Genomic DNA, 17,204 nt, shown 5'->3' with positions numbered 1-17,204 from the left:
TATATTTACATAAATATAAATCTTTTGTTAATTTTTTTTTAAATGTAGGTTTTTGTTACAATTTTTTTAAATGTGAAGGCGAGCGCTGTCTTCGATGACCTCGTTAGGTTTTTTCCGTTCTCATTCGGGGAAAATTCCCAACCCGAACGTTCGGTTTTTTCGTTCGGAAAAAAGAACATTTGCGGCGGTGTAAACACTTTGTATGAAAGAAGAACATTCCGAATTTATTTATATACGAAAAAACACTTTGTATGAAAGAACAACATTCCGAATTCGGATTATCCGCGTAACCTAATGTGTGCGGCCGTGCTAAGAACCCTCGCAGATTTCCAAAAGAAATTCTAATCAGAAATTACACGGAAACGAATAAGAAAAGTCTTTCCGGACGGCGTGGATCCTCGAATGTTTCGAGATTACAAGGTGTGTAGGGCACAAAAGGAACGCTTTAAAATAGTTTCATTTTCCGGTTCATTCATTCGATCTTTCCGGTCGCCATATTATTTCATCTCATCACGCACGGCACGGCATTCTCGGCGTTTGCTGAAAAACGTTGTGTGGTGTTATGTGGTATAATAGTTTCTAAAGAACCAATTCTTTGTAATAAGTGAACAATTGTGATTGTTTTATTTGTGTGATTACTGATAACTACAACTAAATCATCATGAGCTACGGAAGGCCACCGCCGCGTATCGACGGCATGGTGTCGCTCAAAGTGGATAATCTCACATACAGAACAACGCCAGAAGATTTACGCAGGGTATTCGAAAGATGCGGAGACGTTGGCGATATTTATATCCCAAGAGATCGCTATACGAGAGAAAGCAGAGGATTTGCTTTCGTAAGGTACGTAATCTAAATTCTGTGGGTACGGATAATGGCATGACGTCATTATAATGCCGGGGAAATATTACCACGCGTGACCTAATTGTTGGTAACTTTTTGGTCTAGGTTCTATGATCGCCGAGATGCAGAGGAAGCTCTGGAGTCTCTTGACGGGCGCATGTTAGATGGCAGGGAGCTCCGCGTACAAATGGCCCGTTATGGACGGCCTTCATCTCCATACAGAAGTCGTTACGACCGCAGGCGCAGGTATGTATATTTGATTATTTGCTTCTTTTAAATTAAAATAACAAGGATTATCTGCCCAAAATTAACATTTGTACCGTTTTGTATAAGTAGCCAGAATTTACCATCAATCAATTCAATATTGTTATTTATAAAATTAAGTACCTATTACTGTTTACAAATAATTTCAGACATCAAGAATTACGGCTTTGAAATGGTTGCTTCGATGGTGTTGGGTAAAAAATATTGAAAAAAATTTTATCCAGGGGTTGTATTCATAATATGTTGTGATGGTGTCTTTTTTTAGCAAATCCCGTGGTCGGTCCAGGTCCCGGTCGCGCTCGCGCCGCCGCTCGTACTCGCGCAGCCGCTCTCGCTCGCGCAGCCGCAGCCGCTCGGACTCCAAGAGCTCCCGGGGCCGCTCGCGCAGCCGCAGCCATTCCCGCTCTCGCTCCAGGCATTGAACATCTGGGTAAGTTTCTACTTGCGACTTAATCTATATGTATAGTCTTATAGAGTTGTAGTTGTATAGCTTCTAACCCATATTTCTTAGACCACTTCGCTTAATTTGATTTTTTCTTACAAGTTAGTACTTATAAGAAAAAATCAGACAAGTTAGTACATGTACACAGTCTTTATAATACTTGGAGGCCTGCCTGCACCCACCATTGAGAGACAAATACTGAAGAATATGTAGTAAATTGTTAAACATAATAACTTAAAAAATGAACTATAAACTAGTTTTTCACAATTAATGCTGGCTGATAGATAAGAGACCTAATTCTTATTACTTTTTTACAATTTTTGCGAAAATCAAACCAAATGCATCTTAGTAAAATAAATTGAGAAGTCTCCTTGTTGCCAATGATATGCATCATACTTATAAAGCTATTTTGTTTGCAGGTTGAGAGAGTACCTGCTAGTAAGCTGAAGTGCTGTCACACATGTCCGAGCAGCCTTCAGCCAAGGTACTAATCTCACACTCACTAGCCATCCCAGACCTAACTATGATAGCATAGTGGCAAAGCATACAATGTATCAAATAGTATTTTAAGTTGTCACTGTAATTCACTAAGATTTTTATTGTATCCTTATTTTTTGTTTCCTTGAAAATATTTTGTATTGATGTGAATGTCAGTTTGTACAAATTCTTTGTGACTAGAGTCAAAAACAATGATTGCTTTGCATTCTGAATATTTGTTTTAGTTTGATTCTGCTGATTTTTCATTACTGTGCAGTGAAAAACTAAAGTTTTGTAGCATGTTTTTAAGTAATAATTCCCTTTTTGATTTAATATGTACTTTCATGTGACTTACTTAGGTGTGAGGCCGTGTTGGTCCTTAGATATTATTGCAGGTTATAATAACATTCTCAAGAAGATTCTACCCAAAGGATTATTATGGGCTAATTGGGCAATGTATTGGGACATCCTTGATTTGGTAAATACTACAAACAAACCAAATAGAATCTACTCTTATGAAATTAAAAGTTATTAACACCATCATGGTATTATAGATTGTGTTTCTGATGTTGTTTTCAGTCTAGACATTGTATGTCACAGTTCCATCAATGCCTACTTGTAATTTGTGTTTTAGATAAAACATGATACAAAAGTCTATGATTATGTATTGTAATAATATTAATTAAAATGTTAATGTGCTCAGGGCGTGTGGAGAGCGCGGGGAGCGAGGCGGTATGCGGGGGGGGAGGGGGTTTGCTGATGCTGACAACTGCTGAATTGCTGTTGTTGCTGTTCATAAGTTATGAGTAAACTTTTATATTAATTGACAAACCGAGACATGCTTAAAGTAGGTTACAAAGGTACAATTGCCAACAAATTAAGTATCCCATGTAACTGGATTCTTTTTTAAATAAAAGTAATATATTCGTTTGAATGTAATGAGGCCAAGTGCCATTAATTTGACAAAGACACACAGTAGGTGGCAGCAGAAGGAAGGCAGTTAACTAATACCGACATTTGTTTGGCAGGCCGGTGCTGCTCGCTGGCCTGTTTGCTGTGGCAGTTTCCTGTGCTGATTCCTGTGCTTTGCAGATTACGTCTAGGTTTGTCTGTAAGCAGTTTCACTCCCCGACCTCAGAATCGACGCTAAAGTACACTTTCAGGGTAGTTTTATTACGGAAATATTTTAGATACCTACGTTTTGAATATAGATTTGGCAGCAAACTGGAAATTTACACGAAGAATGAGTTTACAAGAACACCTGGCACTGGATTATGTGTAGGATTTATTCTTAATAAATAAATATGTGACAAAATTTTGCTTTTTATTGTTATAATCTTTTACACAGCCCTCATAAATAGCAAAGATCACGAGAACCTGTATGTCCTGTAGATCTATGGCCAATCAAACTAATATTGTAAATGCAAAAGTAAGTTTGTTACCACTTTACGCGTTTTTTACTTAACCAATCTTGAAATTTCGTCATTCATCCTATCCCAGCCGGCGAAGCCACGGGTAAACACCTAGTCTCATATAAAGTGTGTCTGTGTACAGGTGCCGTGTATACCACGCTGAATCTTTTCACCACAACGTTATCGCTTCGGCCTAATATTAAAAATACACGAGAAGAAAAACAAACCGCTGACTTGCTTCAATACAAATCTATCCTAGATACCTACTGATAGTTCGCCTTTGTTGCCACTTGTTCTATGGAAGAACTAATGGAACTTCTTAATTCTCACCTGTTTTATTGAGCGATTTTATGGTAAAACAAAAATGAAGCATATTTATCTCATTTTTCCCTACTTGAGATAGATGATGATATAAATATGTGCATCTCATGTACCCTACTCACCACCAAATGGTGGTACATGCGCATGGATAATTTGTACATGGTGGGTGGTATAAAATATATCTACTTTTATTACTTCCCCTACCCTCTCTATAATTGCATACAAATAAATAAGTAAACTTCTAAAGGCTTCTCAAGTTCAGGTAGAAAAAGGAAACCTATAATAGGTAGTTATCACATCTCAATCAGTAATTATGAAAATGTGAATAAAAGAAAACTACAAAATCTTATGTAAAACATAATTTATTGTTCTTAACAACTATGACTTAATGTTAAAATTAACAACTAAAAGACCATTCTTTGCACTACCTAATTTAAACCATCTGCCACACTTATGTTCTTGACCTACGGCTGCATACAGCTGTTTCCCATCATTAGTGAACTGCATAGCATTGACAAATCCATTTATTTCTATACTAAATAATGGTACAACTTTTCTAAACACATCACTAACTTTCCACAGTCTTATACTGTGGTCATAGGAGCCTGAAGCAAAGACATCAGAGTTTAATAAAGTTGCAAGACTAGTGATCCACCGGGGGACTTCATTTTCTGTTCCATGTGCTTCAGGCACCACACATAGTGGTTTCTTTTTCATTACGCCCCAAAGGCAAATTGAACCATTGTCGCTACCAGATACAAAATGTTCTTCGTCCAACAGTTTCACTTCATCAAGACTTCCCACAGGCCCATTGAAAATTAATTGTGATTCTTCAACTATTTTCCATATTCGGACCGAGGTATCTCTCCCTCCTGCTGTGATTGCCCTCTCTCTAGTCAAAGCATCAATAGACATGACAGGAGACTGGTGTCCAAACAATGTTTCCACATACGCCATTTCATCTAATGACCAAATTTTAACAGATCTATCTCTGCTTCCTGAATACAGTTCATGTGTGTTTTTCCTAAATACTATACCGCTCACACTATCTTTATGGCCTCTAAAAGTATGGATATGCTTCAAAGTGGTCGGTTCCCAAATTTGAATATCAGCAGATTGGTCTGAAGATGCTAAATATTTGTTATCTGTTGACAATGCTAGCGAAGTTATTCCTCCTTTTAAGAACTTTGAATGTGTTTTGTAGGTTAAGCAGCCTAATTTCCGTTTTTCTTTGATACCCCATTTGATAATAGTTCCGCATTTGCTGCCTGTGAATGCAAACTGCCCATCAGAGCTGACGCAAACACACGTGACGGTTAACCGGTGTTCCTTGGCGCGTATTAATCGCAAATCATCTGCAGATGGCGCGCTGTAGCTATCTGCTACTTCTACTTTTAATTTACCTTTTTGTTCTAAGTAATCTTTCTGTAATCGCTTCTCAACCGCGTCGTCAATTTCTTTAAGCTCAGCTCTCTTTGCCTCTTCTTTTTCGATTTCTTCTAAATATTTTTTGGCCAGTCTCAGCTTCTTTTGCTCCGCAGTTTCATGATCACTCTCCAATTCTTCTCCATCGGAGAACTTTTTAATATCCAAATCGCTTTCGGAAGAATCATGACCGTTTTCTAGGTTAGGACCATTCTGTTTTTTTGGTTTAATTTTCTTGATTTTCTCACCTTTCCTCTTATGTATTTGTCTTGATTTACCTTTTAGAAAAAAAGATGAAGACATCCTTCGATAATTTTTTGCCGTGTTTTTTGATATAACTGAAAAATAAATTTTAAACGAAATATACTCAAAAGTTTTGATCACACACGTTGCAACCCGTGCTGACTGAAGCATTCTTTGACAGGACAGTTTGACAGAATGTTAACTGTCATCATGTCAAGCAAGAAATATTTTCTGTTCACAAACAGGCAGAAGAAATTAATTCTTCTCTTTTATAAATTCAAAACTTACCTAAAAATAAATCTGATTAGATAAAAAATATCGTTTTGTATCCAGTAAATCACATACATAGTCTATTTCTTAATCATATTTAAATAACTAATATAAATTATTCTTCAAATCTTGCTGCAATATAAAATACTTTCAGCGTTAGATTCAATGAAACACTTCAGCATGGTAATTATTATTATTCCATGGCGAGGTGTACTCTGATGGTACCTTTGGAATGCTCCTAATTTGCCCGCATGCTTAGAACTATTGTTCTGTGGCTCTCAGAATCAGAACTGCCCTAACCGAAGATGCTAATTAAAAAAAAAAAATTATAGACTAGAGGCCTGTCCCGGCTTTGGTCAGGTAAAACTATGAAAAAGCTAGCTCCTTTTTCTTTGTTACTCCTAAACGTTTCGTAATTTTTTTGAGTTTATTCATGAATAATCTCTCATTCAAGTCTATAATCTTTATGTATTAGTATGGATCACAGACCATTTAAATGGTCTGTGGTATGGATGGATGTGGATAATTCAATATTCATTTATTTAGATAACCAAGATGATTGTATAGTTTGAGTTAGTCATGGTTTTAGTATAACTTATTCTATGTTAGGCCCATTACTGTAATCTATCGTAATGACCTATAGAAGGCTGTTGCACAAGGAAAGCTGAGTTTTAGAAAACTGTCCACTCCTGCCTCCGCGAACATTGATGACACGCTGCAGAATCGTGGTAACCCCAGCAACCTAAACCTGATTATTATATTGGACTCATAGGTTGCTCAAGGAACACTGTGTACAGCCAGTCCACAGGGCACTTCTGTGCAGTGAAGTGCAGTAAGCTCTAAAATTGAACTATAAAAATTGTATATTCTAAATATATTTCCATAGGTAATGTACATTCTGCTAGATATAGGCTTGGATTAGGACAAAAAAAAGTCTTGGATATTTGATACAAAATATATAGATGTTTATTCAGTAACTCACCTTACTATACAAACCAAGTGGGTGTTTATTGAGATTGAGTTATTTACTGAAGTAAATAAATTAAATATTATATACATATTACATATATCACAAATTATACTAAATGAGGAACCTCAAATACCTAGCTGCAGGTCCAATAAGAGAAAACAAGAATGTAAGTAATGCAATGATAAAGATTCACAACTAAGGATCATTTAGATGTTGCACAAACACTGTAGACCTTGATTAATCAATTTATAGCTTTTTAACCTACAATTGTATTTGCTCCTCTCAGTTGAAGGTAACCTGCTGTTATGTCCATTGGTAGGCTTCTAACAGTGGTGAACTCTTCAACATTACTGTAATGCAGCTTTGAGTGACGGTCTATGTAAGGAGCTGGCAGTCCTGATATGTCAGAATATTTTTTCGTTGGTTTGAATGTCGGCGGAGCATTGATAGAATAATCTGAAAGCATAAAAAGGCTGTTGTTTGACAGAGATTTTGCTTATTACATTAGTAACGAAAAAATTGATTGGATATGGATATGTTATACACACATAACACAGCTTCGGGAGGCCAAGGTAAAGCCCGCTCAGCAGTCAGTATTTGTTTTAGTGATCTCCACATACGTTTTTTGTTTCCACTCTTGACAATAAATTTGTTTTCACTTTTGAAACAATAATTGTTTTCAGAGTCTGCAGTCATGATTTTTGTATGAGTATTGCAGTAACAGATGTAATCAATTATTTACTGTAGCTACTTCAGATAATATTATAATACTTGAATAACTATAAATCAACCGTAACGAACGTAATCAAAAATTCAAAACTAGGTATCTATCCTTCCTTTCTCAATGTATTTGTGTCTCATTGCCTACCTTGCCTTGCTCTTGCTTCACTTCACTTATTAATTTTATGGCCTGCTTACAGATATTTTCACAACGATGACATTTAGTGTTAAAGTGACAGTAGTTTTTTTTTCCTCAGACTGCATCATCGCGTTCTTGTGAGGTGTTTCCCACAGTGATTCCGGCCGGACAGGCAGCACGGATTCGGTATGTATATATGTATATGTCAAACATACGGGCAAATAAGGAAGCTCGCAAGCAAAGCTCTTATTTTTCTTGTCTCAAACCATGGTACCTACATACTCCGTAGAAGTACCTACCATGGATTAGTAGACAGGTACTACGTACAACGTATCTGGGGGCATGACATGCGGCAGTGCCCCCGCAAGTCACAATATTCCGTAAACGCATCAAAGAGTTTACTTTATTGCGGCAAATTGAGGGCAATACATTGAATTATTTTTAGGTTCATATTTATACTTTATATATATATATATATATATATTTTCCATAGCTTCCATGTAATTTATCCTTATTCCTTTTTTTACATTTTTTCCTAAGTCATATGTTTAATCCTATTGTTTGCTGTTGTTTGTTTCTGTTTCCGTACATATTAACTTGTTTATTTTGCCACCATACCTACTTTTGTACTTGGTTCCAGCTGAAAATCAGCGCCTTGGCTTGATACCTTGGCACCATGCTGAGCTGGTCGCCATTTCGGCTTACATATTTTATTCGATATATATTTGTTACTCTTTTGTATGTTTGGATTTTATGTGTTTGCCGAATAAATGATTTCTTTCTTTCAAAAAAAAAAAAAAAAGTCGATCTACTAATTCCATGGTAGGCCAAACACGTTCCGTTTTTTGATGCACTCTCAAAATGACAATGACATATCTCTCTTTATCATCTATCCATACAACTTGTTGTTGATGGGGGTTATGTGTTCCACATTTGTGTTATATCTTTTGCGTTTTTATTTTAATATATAACAATGGAAATAGTTAATGAAATATTGGAAAGAGAACAGAAAAAAGCAGAAAAATATAAGTCTATAACTGTTGATAAGCACTTGGAGTTAGATTACGACATAGGCACACTTCTAGCTTCAGATTCCAATGATTTGGATACAAAATTATTAAAGTAAGTACAATTATTATTACGTACAACAATTTATTTTAAAAACTAATACCCAGTCTCTTCATTAATTGTGTCAATAAATATTCACTTAATTTGTAAAAAGTATTTTAGTATTGCACCATGTGGCAATTTGGTTTTACATTATCTGAAATGTGTAATTTTGAATTTTGTGTTCTAGGTCAAAGAAGGATGAATACTTACTTTCACTTAGTCGTGACAATACTCAGCTTTTGTTAAACAAAGTATGGGAACTACCAACAGAAAGGATTGAGGAGGCTATTGTTGTCCGTCTCCCTGTCCCCACCACAGTACTGCCAAGAGCCAAGCCAGTGCCGAAGCCTAAACCATTGACAAAATGGCAGGAATTCGCAAAAGCAAAAGGAATTACTAAGAAGAAGAAGGATAAACTGGAATGGGATGAACAGTTGCAGAAATGGGTGCCTCTCTATGGGTCAGTAATGAAGTCCATGCAAAAGTATATGGAAATAAATTTGCAGTGCATACTACATACATTTGTAAACCCTTTCGATTTCATAAATGAAAGAGATAGCAATAATTTATCCTAGCATAAATCATGTCAAACACTTCACAAAAACAAATTATTAAACATAAAACATATTAACAGTTCAACATGTTTGTGTCTTTGTACAGTGTTAAATTATTATTTTAAATATTTATAGATTTAGGAAAGCAGCCGCAGAAAAAGAAAAGAATTGGGTTATTGAAGTTCCTCAAAATGTGGATCCGATGACAGACATGTATGAGAAGAAAGCTACAGAGAAGTCTGAGAAAGTGGCAAAGAACGAGTTGCAGAGGTTAAAGAATATTGCCAGGGCCAGGAAAGTGAAGATACCCAGGGTTGGATTGCCTGTCACTTCTGACAAAGCCTCATCTACACAGGTAAATAATCAATTACATGAAACTTGCAGTCAGGTTGAGTTTACGAATAACTATTTTTTTTATACACATAGGCTCGCTTTATGAATACACTTGTCTCTTGTACATATTCAACATATGAATGTATTAAGTATTGCCAGTAAAACAAAAAAATATCAATGGGCAATATGCAGAAATGAAGATCACATTTCAAATTAGGAATTGTTATGAAGTCTATGTGATCCATGTTTTTAATTTAATTTCAGTTAAACACTGCAGCCCTGGTAGCAAAAGCGTCAACAGCTTCCCTCGGCAAGTTCCAAGATAAATTACCCAAAGAGAAAGAAGCACGCGGCATAGGCATACACGAACTAATCCCAGGAAAGGAACGCAAACGCAAGGCCCCCATACCCACACCACAGGCAGAGAAACAGCACAACCTTAACCTCTTGGACAGCATTCTCAATAAGAGACCCAAAATTGACATGGAGAAGGCCATCACTAAGCATATAAATAATGAGCAAGTAATGTAAGTATTATCAGATAATCTTCACAATACCTGAAGGTAACAAACTTCAGGAACTGGTATTTTTATAAATACATGTATGAATTTATTTAATAAAGTAACCCAAAGTATCATAATGTTAGTTTAAAAAATACATAGAGAAGTTGTTTTGGCCATATTGAAGCTCTGACAATTTTTCTATAATAGTCAGCAATTTACATGTCATCTATCTAGTTATCTCTAATAATATAAATTGCTGACAACTGAGACGTCAATGAAAGATGGCGGTTACTGACTAACTGGTTTATTCAATAATGAACATACAAATATAAATATACCCTACACCTTTCCCCTCTTAAGTCTAAACTTACTTACTAATTCATAAGTACATAAGTATATTTTATTTATTGTTTAATTGCCCGTTTCATGGCACGCAGTGCGCGGGCAGACACTTTGGGTTCAGGGAGAGTGGAACATTCTGAATCGACCGGCTTTGAATTAACTTCGCTGGGTTTTATAGTTATATCGGGTACCTTATTTCCGTCCTCACTACTCCCTACGTCCGCTGCGTCTTCAAACTCTTCCGCATAGTCCTCTACTGTTTTCTCTTCCTCCCGCGAAGGGTTAATGTTAGTCTGGGTCAGTGAAAAACGAGACTTATCTTTAACAGGCAATAACTGATTGTGATGTCTACGCCATTCTAACCCTTTGTCTAAACCTACTTTATATGAAACTGGTCCTGTCTTCGCTGTAACCGTACCCTGCTCCCATTTATTTCCTTTTGCCGAATAGTTTCGGACTAGGACAGGCTCACCAACATTTATTTCTCTGGTATTACCTTTCGCATTGGTGACCTGACGCTGCTGAGCAGCTCGCACGACAGTTGCTAGGTCCGGACGGAGCGCGTCCAAGCGGTTACGTAACCGTCTCCCCAACATAAGTACCGCAGGCGAGACGCCTGTAGTTGCATGCTCGCAGTTGCGATAAGAAAACAAAAATACACTTAAGGCCTTTTCAACATTTTCTCCTGTATGTACTGCCCTTTTGATTGCTTTCTTAATCGTTTTTACCGCGTTTTCCGCGGCCCCATTACCTTGCGGTCGGTAAGGCGCCGATGTCACATGCCTTATACAATTTTGTAAACAAAAGTTTTTAAATTCCTCAGAGAAAAATGGTGGGCCGTTATCAGTCACGAGTAGTGCAGGTAGACCAAACCTGGCGAATATAGACCTAAAAGCAGAAATTGTTGACAGTGCATCCGTTCGCGTCATTGTTATTACTTCGATCCACTTCGAGTGTGCATCGACAATTATAAGGTACCGTTTATCAGCATATTCTCCAAAGTCAGCGTGTATCCGCTGCCACGGTACCAATGGATACTCCCACGGATGCATAGCCGCGTGAGGGGGTGCGTCGCGGACCGCCCGACATGCTTCACATGTACGACAAACAGTTTCTAAATCAGAATCCAACCCAGGCCAATAAACATAATTACGTGACAAATTCTTCATTTTATTGATCCCTAAATGGCCTTCATGTATTTCTTCTAATACCATTTTACGCAGTTTTGGTGGAATAATAATTCTATATTTGTAAATAAGACAGTCTAATTCAGTTACAATATCTTTTTTCCGTTCAAAATAAGATTTTTCTTCCTCACAACTCGCTTTTAACGGCCAACCGAACTTAACATACCCCAATATCTTACTTAACAATGCATCTCCTTTTGTGTGTTTACTAACATCTCTGAAATCAACCGGTACATTGTCTATAACTATATTCATATAACCTAGCGGCCGCGTAGTGCAGCGGCGCTCGCTAGACAAAGGCAAACGAGACAGCGCATCTGCCGGTCCGTTCTCACTCGATCTTACAAATTCAACTTTAAAATCATATGCAGCTAACCGAACCGCCCAGCGCTGTAAGCGACTCGCAGCTGTTTGGGGTATGCCTTGTTTGGGCCCTAATATGTGGCTTAAGGGTTGATGATCGGTGCGCAACGTAAATTTCCTACCAAATAAATAATGGTGATGTCGCGTTACCCCAAAGAATATTGCGAGCGCTTCCTTGTCTAACTGACTGTAATTCTTTTCCGCATCGTTGAGCGTGCGCGAGGCGCAGCTGACCGGCCGCTCGCCCTGCGGTGTGCTGTGCGCCAGCACGGCGCCCACCCCGTACGCGCTGCTGTCCACCGATAGCACGAGCGGCCGCCCCTCTTCATAGTGTGCTAGTACTCTGTCACTGGTTAATGCCTTTTTTGCATCCTTAAACGCGTGCTCACACTCCGGTGACCAATTCCACGTATTTCCTTTTTTTAAAAGCTTATGCAAGGGATGTATCATCAAACTCAGGTTAGGGATAAATTTACCATAATAATTTAAAATACCGAGGAAGCTTTTTAACTGCGTGACGTCCATTGGTCGCGGGGCGCGAGCAATCGCGTCCACTTTCATCGGGTCAGGATGTAAGCCTTTTTTATCAATTATAAATCCTAAATATTTTACACTCTCTTTTAAGAATGTACACTTTTCCATTTTAACTGTTAATCCCATGACCTTTAACCTTTCTAAGACTAATCTTAAATTACATAGGTGCAATGCTCTAGTCGCCCCGGTGACAGCGATGTCATCCAAAAATACAACGGTATTCGACACCCCTCTCAGGGTTTCTTCCATCAATTTTTGAAACTTTTCTGGGATACAAGATAAGCCATATGGAGTACGACGATATGCGAACGTGCCGAGGTGGGTTGTAATCGCAGTAAAAGGCTGGGAATCTTCCGTTAACATTGTCTGTGCGTAAGCATGTGTTAAATCTATTTTGCTATATTCCTCACCCCCACTGAGGGTCGCAAACAATTCTTCAATGCGAGGAAGTGGGTAAAATTCGCGTTTTAACTTCGGATTAATGGTTACTTTGTAATCCCCACAGATTCGAATATCGCCGTTCTCCTTGACCACAGGTACAATCGGAGTGCCATATTCCGAGTTTTCCACCCGATAGATGGTGCCTTCGGCCTCGAGCCGCTCGAGCTCGGCCTGGACGCGCGCGCGCAACGCCAGCGGCACCGGCCGCGCGCGCACGTACACCGGCGACTTATCACTTAATTCTAATTTAATTGTTTTTGTACAAGTTCCTAATTTACTTGTGAACACTTCTGGAAATTCTGTAGCCAATCGGTTCCCGATCGAGTCTTCTCGTATCTTATTAAAACTAATTTGTTTAATATTTAAAGCGCGAATCCATTCTCTGCCCAAAAGTGGGCGACTCCCATTCTTAATCACATAAAGTGTTAAATTATTAGCTGTTACGTGCCCGAGAGTAACGTTCACAGTAATCGACCCGAGCGATTCAATCGGTGAACCGGCATAACTACGCAATACAATGTTTTGGACAGTGATGGGTTTATGTGTAAAATATTGTTTATAAAAACTTTCACTGATTGCAGATATGCGACTGCCCGTATCTATCTCACTCTCCACTGGAAAACCGTCAATGTTCACTTTAATATAAAATGGTTTGGTACCTGTAGTCATCAGTTCGATGTTGAAAATGTCCTCATCATCCGATACTTCCTCCATTTCACTCACAAAATTTTGCCGACCTATTGACCGATCACCACGCACTTTGCACATTATTTTCAAATGCCCTCTTTTATTGCACCGATCACAGTTGTAATTAGCAAACCTACACCGGTCGGGCCGGTGCGCCTTCCCGCACCGCCAGCAGGTCTCCGCGCCGAGTCGCGCGCCGCGCCCGCCGGCCCCGCGCCGGGCGCTCGCCTGATGCAAGCCTTCGTCCGCCCCGCTGCCGCTGCCGCCAGCACCTGAAGCCTCCTGTACAGCCACAGATGTGGCTCCGCTCACTTCCGCGTGCTTCTCTGCAGCCTCCAGCGCGAGAGCCAGTTCCACCGCCTTTTTATAATTGATATTTTCCTCAGCGAAAATTCTAGATCGCATAGTCTCATTCATCAAGCCTGATACGAACTGGTCGCGAAGGTTTTCCTCTAAATTATTCCCAAAATTACACGTAGTGGCTAGATGTTTAAGATTCTGCAGGTAATCCGTGAGTGTTTCGCCAACACGTTGCCGTCTCAAACGAAACACGTGGCGTTCGGCGATCTCGGAGCGTTGTGGTTCCAAATGTTGCGTTACGAGGTTGACTAATGCGTCGAATGTCTTGGTCTCAGGATGTGCGGGCGAAGATAAATCGCACATAAGCGAGTATGTAGCTTCGCCGACGACCGTTATCAATAGGGGCACATGCAACTCGGCTTTGATTTCGTTCAGCACAATATATTGTCGCACTCTGCGTATGTACGCCGGCCACTTTTGTGAGTTCAAATCGAAAGGCTCTAATTTCCCTATCGGCATTTTGCTTAATATCGCGATACACCGCACACAAATTACCTAAATGCACGCACCGAAACTCGTCGCCAGTGAGACGTCAATGAAAGATGGCGGTTACTGACTAACTGGTTTATTCAATAATGAACATACAAATATAAATATACCCTACAACAACAACTGGATAAGGATGGTCCAGGACAGAGATGGTTGGTGTAGAAGAACATGTAATTTGGAATAAAAAAGCAATTAATAAAACTGATCAATTGAAGTGACATTTAATTATCGTGTTTGAAATACCTTCTTACATTTTATTCTTTGCCCAGTTGAATAGCCAATTGAACCGAAAACATTACTTCTATTTTTTTTATAATACATTTAAATTAAATAAATATTTATTACAGTAGGTCAGAAGAAAAGAAGACAATGAAACCACTAAAAGGCGGCAAACGAAAGGGCAAGGGGAACGCCACCAACTTTTCCGCGAAGAAACCTAAAGGCGGCAAGGGACAGAGGAATCCGAGCAAAAAGAACCCAGGACGTAAGAGGAGATAGGAGAAATATTTTGTGCTATCGTGTAAGCATATTACAATATATTTTAAGAAATTAAATGAGACTTATCAATTTCCTTAATCTTAAAATCAATCATACAGTCAAAAGCATCAACCTACCCATATTCATTGCTAATTTAACTTTATGAAATTTTATTTTGTAATTTTTTTAATTTTTCCCATATACAATATGGGAAATGTATTAAAACAAGTTTTGTTTCACCAAAGCATGTAAAATTTCTGATTGAAAAGTCAATGAAATGTTTTAACTTCAAGCCTATTGTAAATATTATATTATAGTTTCAATTTGCCAAATATATTTTGATTTGTCAAGCCTAATACCTATTTAGAAATTTTACAAGCTTTGGCGAAAAACAAAACTTTTATACTCGACGAAATTGAAAAACATACATGGGAAAAATTTACTTGACGTATCTAAATATTTAATTAAAATTTACTTGACGTATCTAAATATTTAATTAAAATTTACTTGACGTATATATATAACTTTCTGACTTGACCATCATACCCTAAATCGATTTTAATGTGTGTAAGTTTGTGAGACACAAACTATTTCAACAACAAATCCTATAGAGTCCAATATATGGGTTAGTAATTATATGTTGAAGTGAGTGATTTTTTTATATGAATATAGACTTCATACAAATAAAGAATAAAACTCCATAATGTTTCCATTTTAAATATATTTAAATATTTATTAACAATTTTATATTGAACCATTTCATTCGATTCGAGCTGTAAATATATTTTCATGACTATTCACCTATTGTTACATAAGCAGATGAAGAAAAATTTGCTTTCTTGTCATGTTTACTAAATTTTTGCTAATATCGGCATAAATGTGGTGTGATTAATCCATTTTTTTTCCTAATAGTTTGTAATTTCCTAAATTAATTGAAGGTGTCTTCTATGATGATCGTACAGCAGTGCTGGGGGATAACTTGGAAAATTACGCCTGGCATTACATGAACCGACGTTAGATCAATAATGAAAACAGAAATGAGATTATAACGCTCTTATCTCTACGTCCGCTTTGGTAACCAAACTTGCCTAAGCAGCAGTTACAAAGCGACAATTTTCTCGCCATTTGGTAACTAGTTGAAAAAAGTAGTAAAAAGAGAATAAGTATTTTTCAATTTTGTAACTTTTTAATTTTTTTTTAATGTCTACATTCAGATTAAACGCTTAAAGTTATTTTTATTTTGGATACAAGTACAGAGCAACATTCCGAATACATACAACAGGACAAGAAGGTATTAATACAGTATAGTACAGACCTCGCAGCTAAACGAACTACAAGACTACAAACACTAAAGCTTTATTGGAAGCAACTAGTTACATTATTGACATCGCTGTATTAACGTTAACATGAAGCCTTGTATACATTAGGCAACAATTGATGAAACTTATCGCTCTTTCTCGCTATATCCTAATCCTGATATTATAAGCCCTGAAGTAAGTTTATTTCTTACCACTTCTCGCTTTATCTACTCAACCAATCTATTTATATGAGTACATAGATAGGCTACCTTTAATTCCGGAAAAAGTACTGTTCTAAATTGAACATACGCGAGAGAAACCGAGGGCAAAAGCTAGTAATTTGTGTGAGTAGATGGACGTACGTCACTGGAATCGTTAGATATTATTGATGAAACAGTCCTATTGCGCGTTAATTCGCCTAGTGGATACGTAGCTTGACATACACATGTATTTATTACAATGTGCCACACACTACTTAATTGTAACCATTAATACAGCCTGACCAGGCTCCAGATCTTCCAAAGCGCTGAGAAACGACATATAACATTTTGGTCACCCATCCTGTGACCGACCCTTGCAAAAGCAGCTCGAGCACAATTTACCGCCATTTAGTTGACATACCCGTCACACAGTGTATTGCGTTCTCAGCTTATTCAAATTGAGTTAATAAATATAGTAGGGGCAGATAAATCTGACCCCTCAACTATTATACTACCTTAGGATTGTAAAGTTTAATATGTCTTATTTTAGCATAATCTTTTTTCCACACATGACGTCGCGATTCTAACACCTACATTTGCTACTTAATTATTGCTATCTGGTTTAAACCACTACTTACTATCTAAACGAAGGGGTACAATTGTCGCAAAATAGTATTTCTGTTATATTATTCTTAAAAGGTAACAGGCGTGCGTCACAACCGCGGGACCAGCCCTGGGTGGGTGGATAAATGAGGTGCAACGTGGCAAACTTTACGAGACGTAATTTCAATTAATCAGAA

General features: G+C 37.8%; 4 protein-coding genes across 6 annotated transcripts; 2 read left to right on the top strand and 2 right to left on the bottom strand.

Annotated features, from left to right (window-relative positions):
• The first annotated feature begins 478 nt into the window (after positions 1-478).
• Positions 479-3,341, top strand: SC35 (SR family splicing factor SC35). Of its 3 annotated transcripts, XR_008405072.2 has the most exons (5): positions 482-843; positions 949-1,089; positions 1,373-1,537; positions 1,969-2,033; positions 2,730-3,341. XR_008405072.2 is itself a non-coding variant. In XM_053751157.1 (4 exons), exons 1-3 carry the CDS (start codon positions 662-664, stop codon positions 1,527-1,529), a joined length of 459 nt encoding a protein of 152 aa, XP_053607132.1. In that variant the 5' UTR covers positions 479-661; the 3' UTR covers positions 1,530-1,537; positions 1,969-3,341. The 3 variants fall into 3 exon arrangements, 2 of the variants coding, with proteins under 2 accessions (XP_053607132.1, XP_053607131.1); XM_053751157.1 differs by having other exon boundaries at positions 479-843; positions 1,394-1,537; positions 1,969-3,341; XM_053751156.1 differs by having other exon boundaries at positions 483-843; positions 1,969-3,341.
• Positions 3,342-4,103: 762 nt separating this feature from the next.
• U3-55K (U3 small nuclear riboprotein factor 55K) lies at positions 4,104-5,601 on the bottom strand. Its single transcript, XM_053751908.1, has one exon. It carries the CDS (start codon positions 5,596-5,598, stop codon positions 4,138-4,140), a length of 1,461 nt encoding a protein of 486 aa, XP_053607883.1. The 5' UTR covers positions 5,599-5,601; the 3' UTR covers positions 4,104-4,137.
• A 1,037-nt stretch (positions 5,602-6,638) lies between these two features.
• LOC128673826 (uncharacterized protein) lies at positions 6,639-7,529 on the bottom strand. Its single transcript, XM_053751948.1, has 2 exons — positions 7,216-7,529; positions 6,639-7,123 (listed from the first exon to the last, which is right to left on the bottom strand). The coding sequence occupies exons 1-2, from the start codon at positions 7,361-7,363 to the stop codon at positions 6,924-6,926; spliced, it is 348 nt and encodes a 115-aa protein (XP_053607923.1). The 5' UTR covers positions 7,364-7,529; the 3' UTR covers positions 6,639-6,923.
• An 877-nt stretch (positions 7,530-8,406) lies between these two features.
• Positions 8,407-14,983, top strand: LOC128673348 (uncharacterized protein). The gene is made up of 5 exons (XM_053751111.2): positions 8,407-8,648; positions 8,824-9,096; positions 9,326-9,545; positions 9,788-10,050; positions 14,777-14,983. Exons 1-5 carry the CDS (start codon positions 8,500-8,502, stop codon positions 14,925-14,927), a joined length of 1,056 nt encoding a protein of 351 aa, XP_053607086.1. The 5' UTR covers positions 8,407-8,499; the 3' UTR covers positions 14,928-14,983.
• Positions 14,984-17,204: the final 2,221 nt, after the last annotated feature.

Source organism: Plodia interpunctella, chromosome 11, assembly GCF_027563975.2.
Source record: "Plodia interpunctella isolate USDA-ARS_2022_Savannah chromosome 11, ilPloInte3.2, whole genome shotgun sequence".
Taxonomy (NCBI): domain Eukaryota; kingdom Metazoa; phylum Arthropoda; class Insecta; order Lepidoptera; family Pyralidae; genus Plodia; species Plodia interpunctella.
This window is presented reverse-complemented; position numbering and strand designations above follow the sequence as displayed.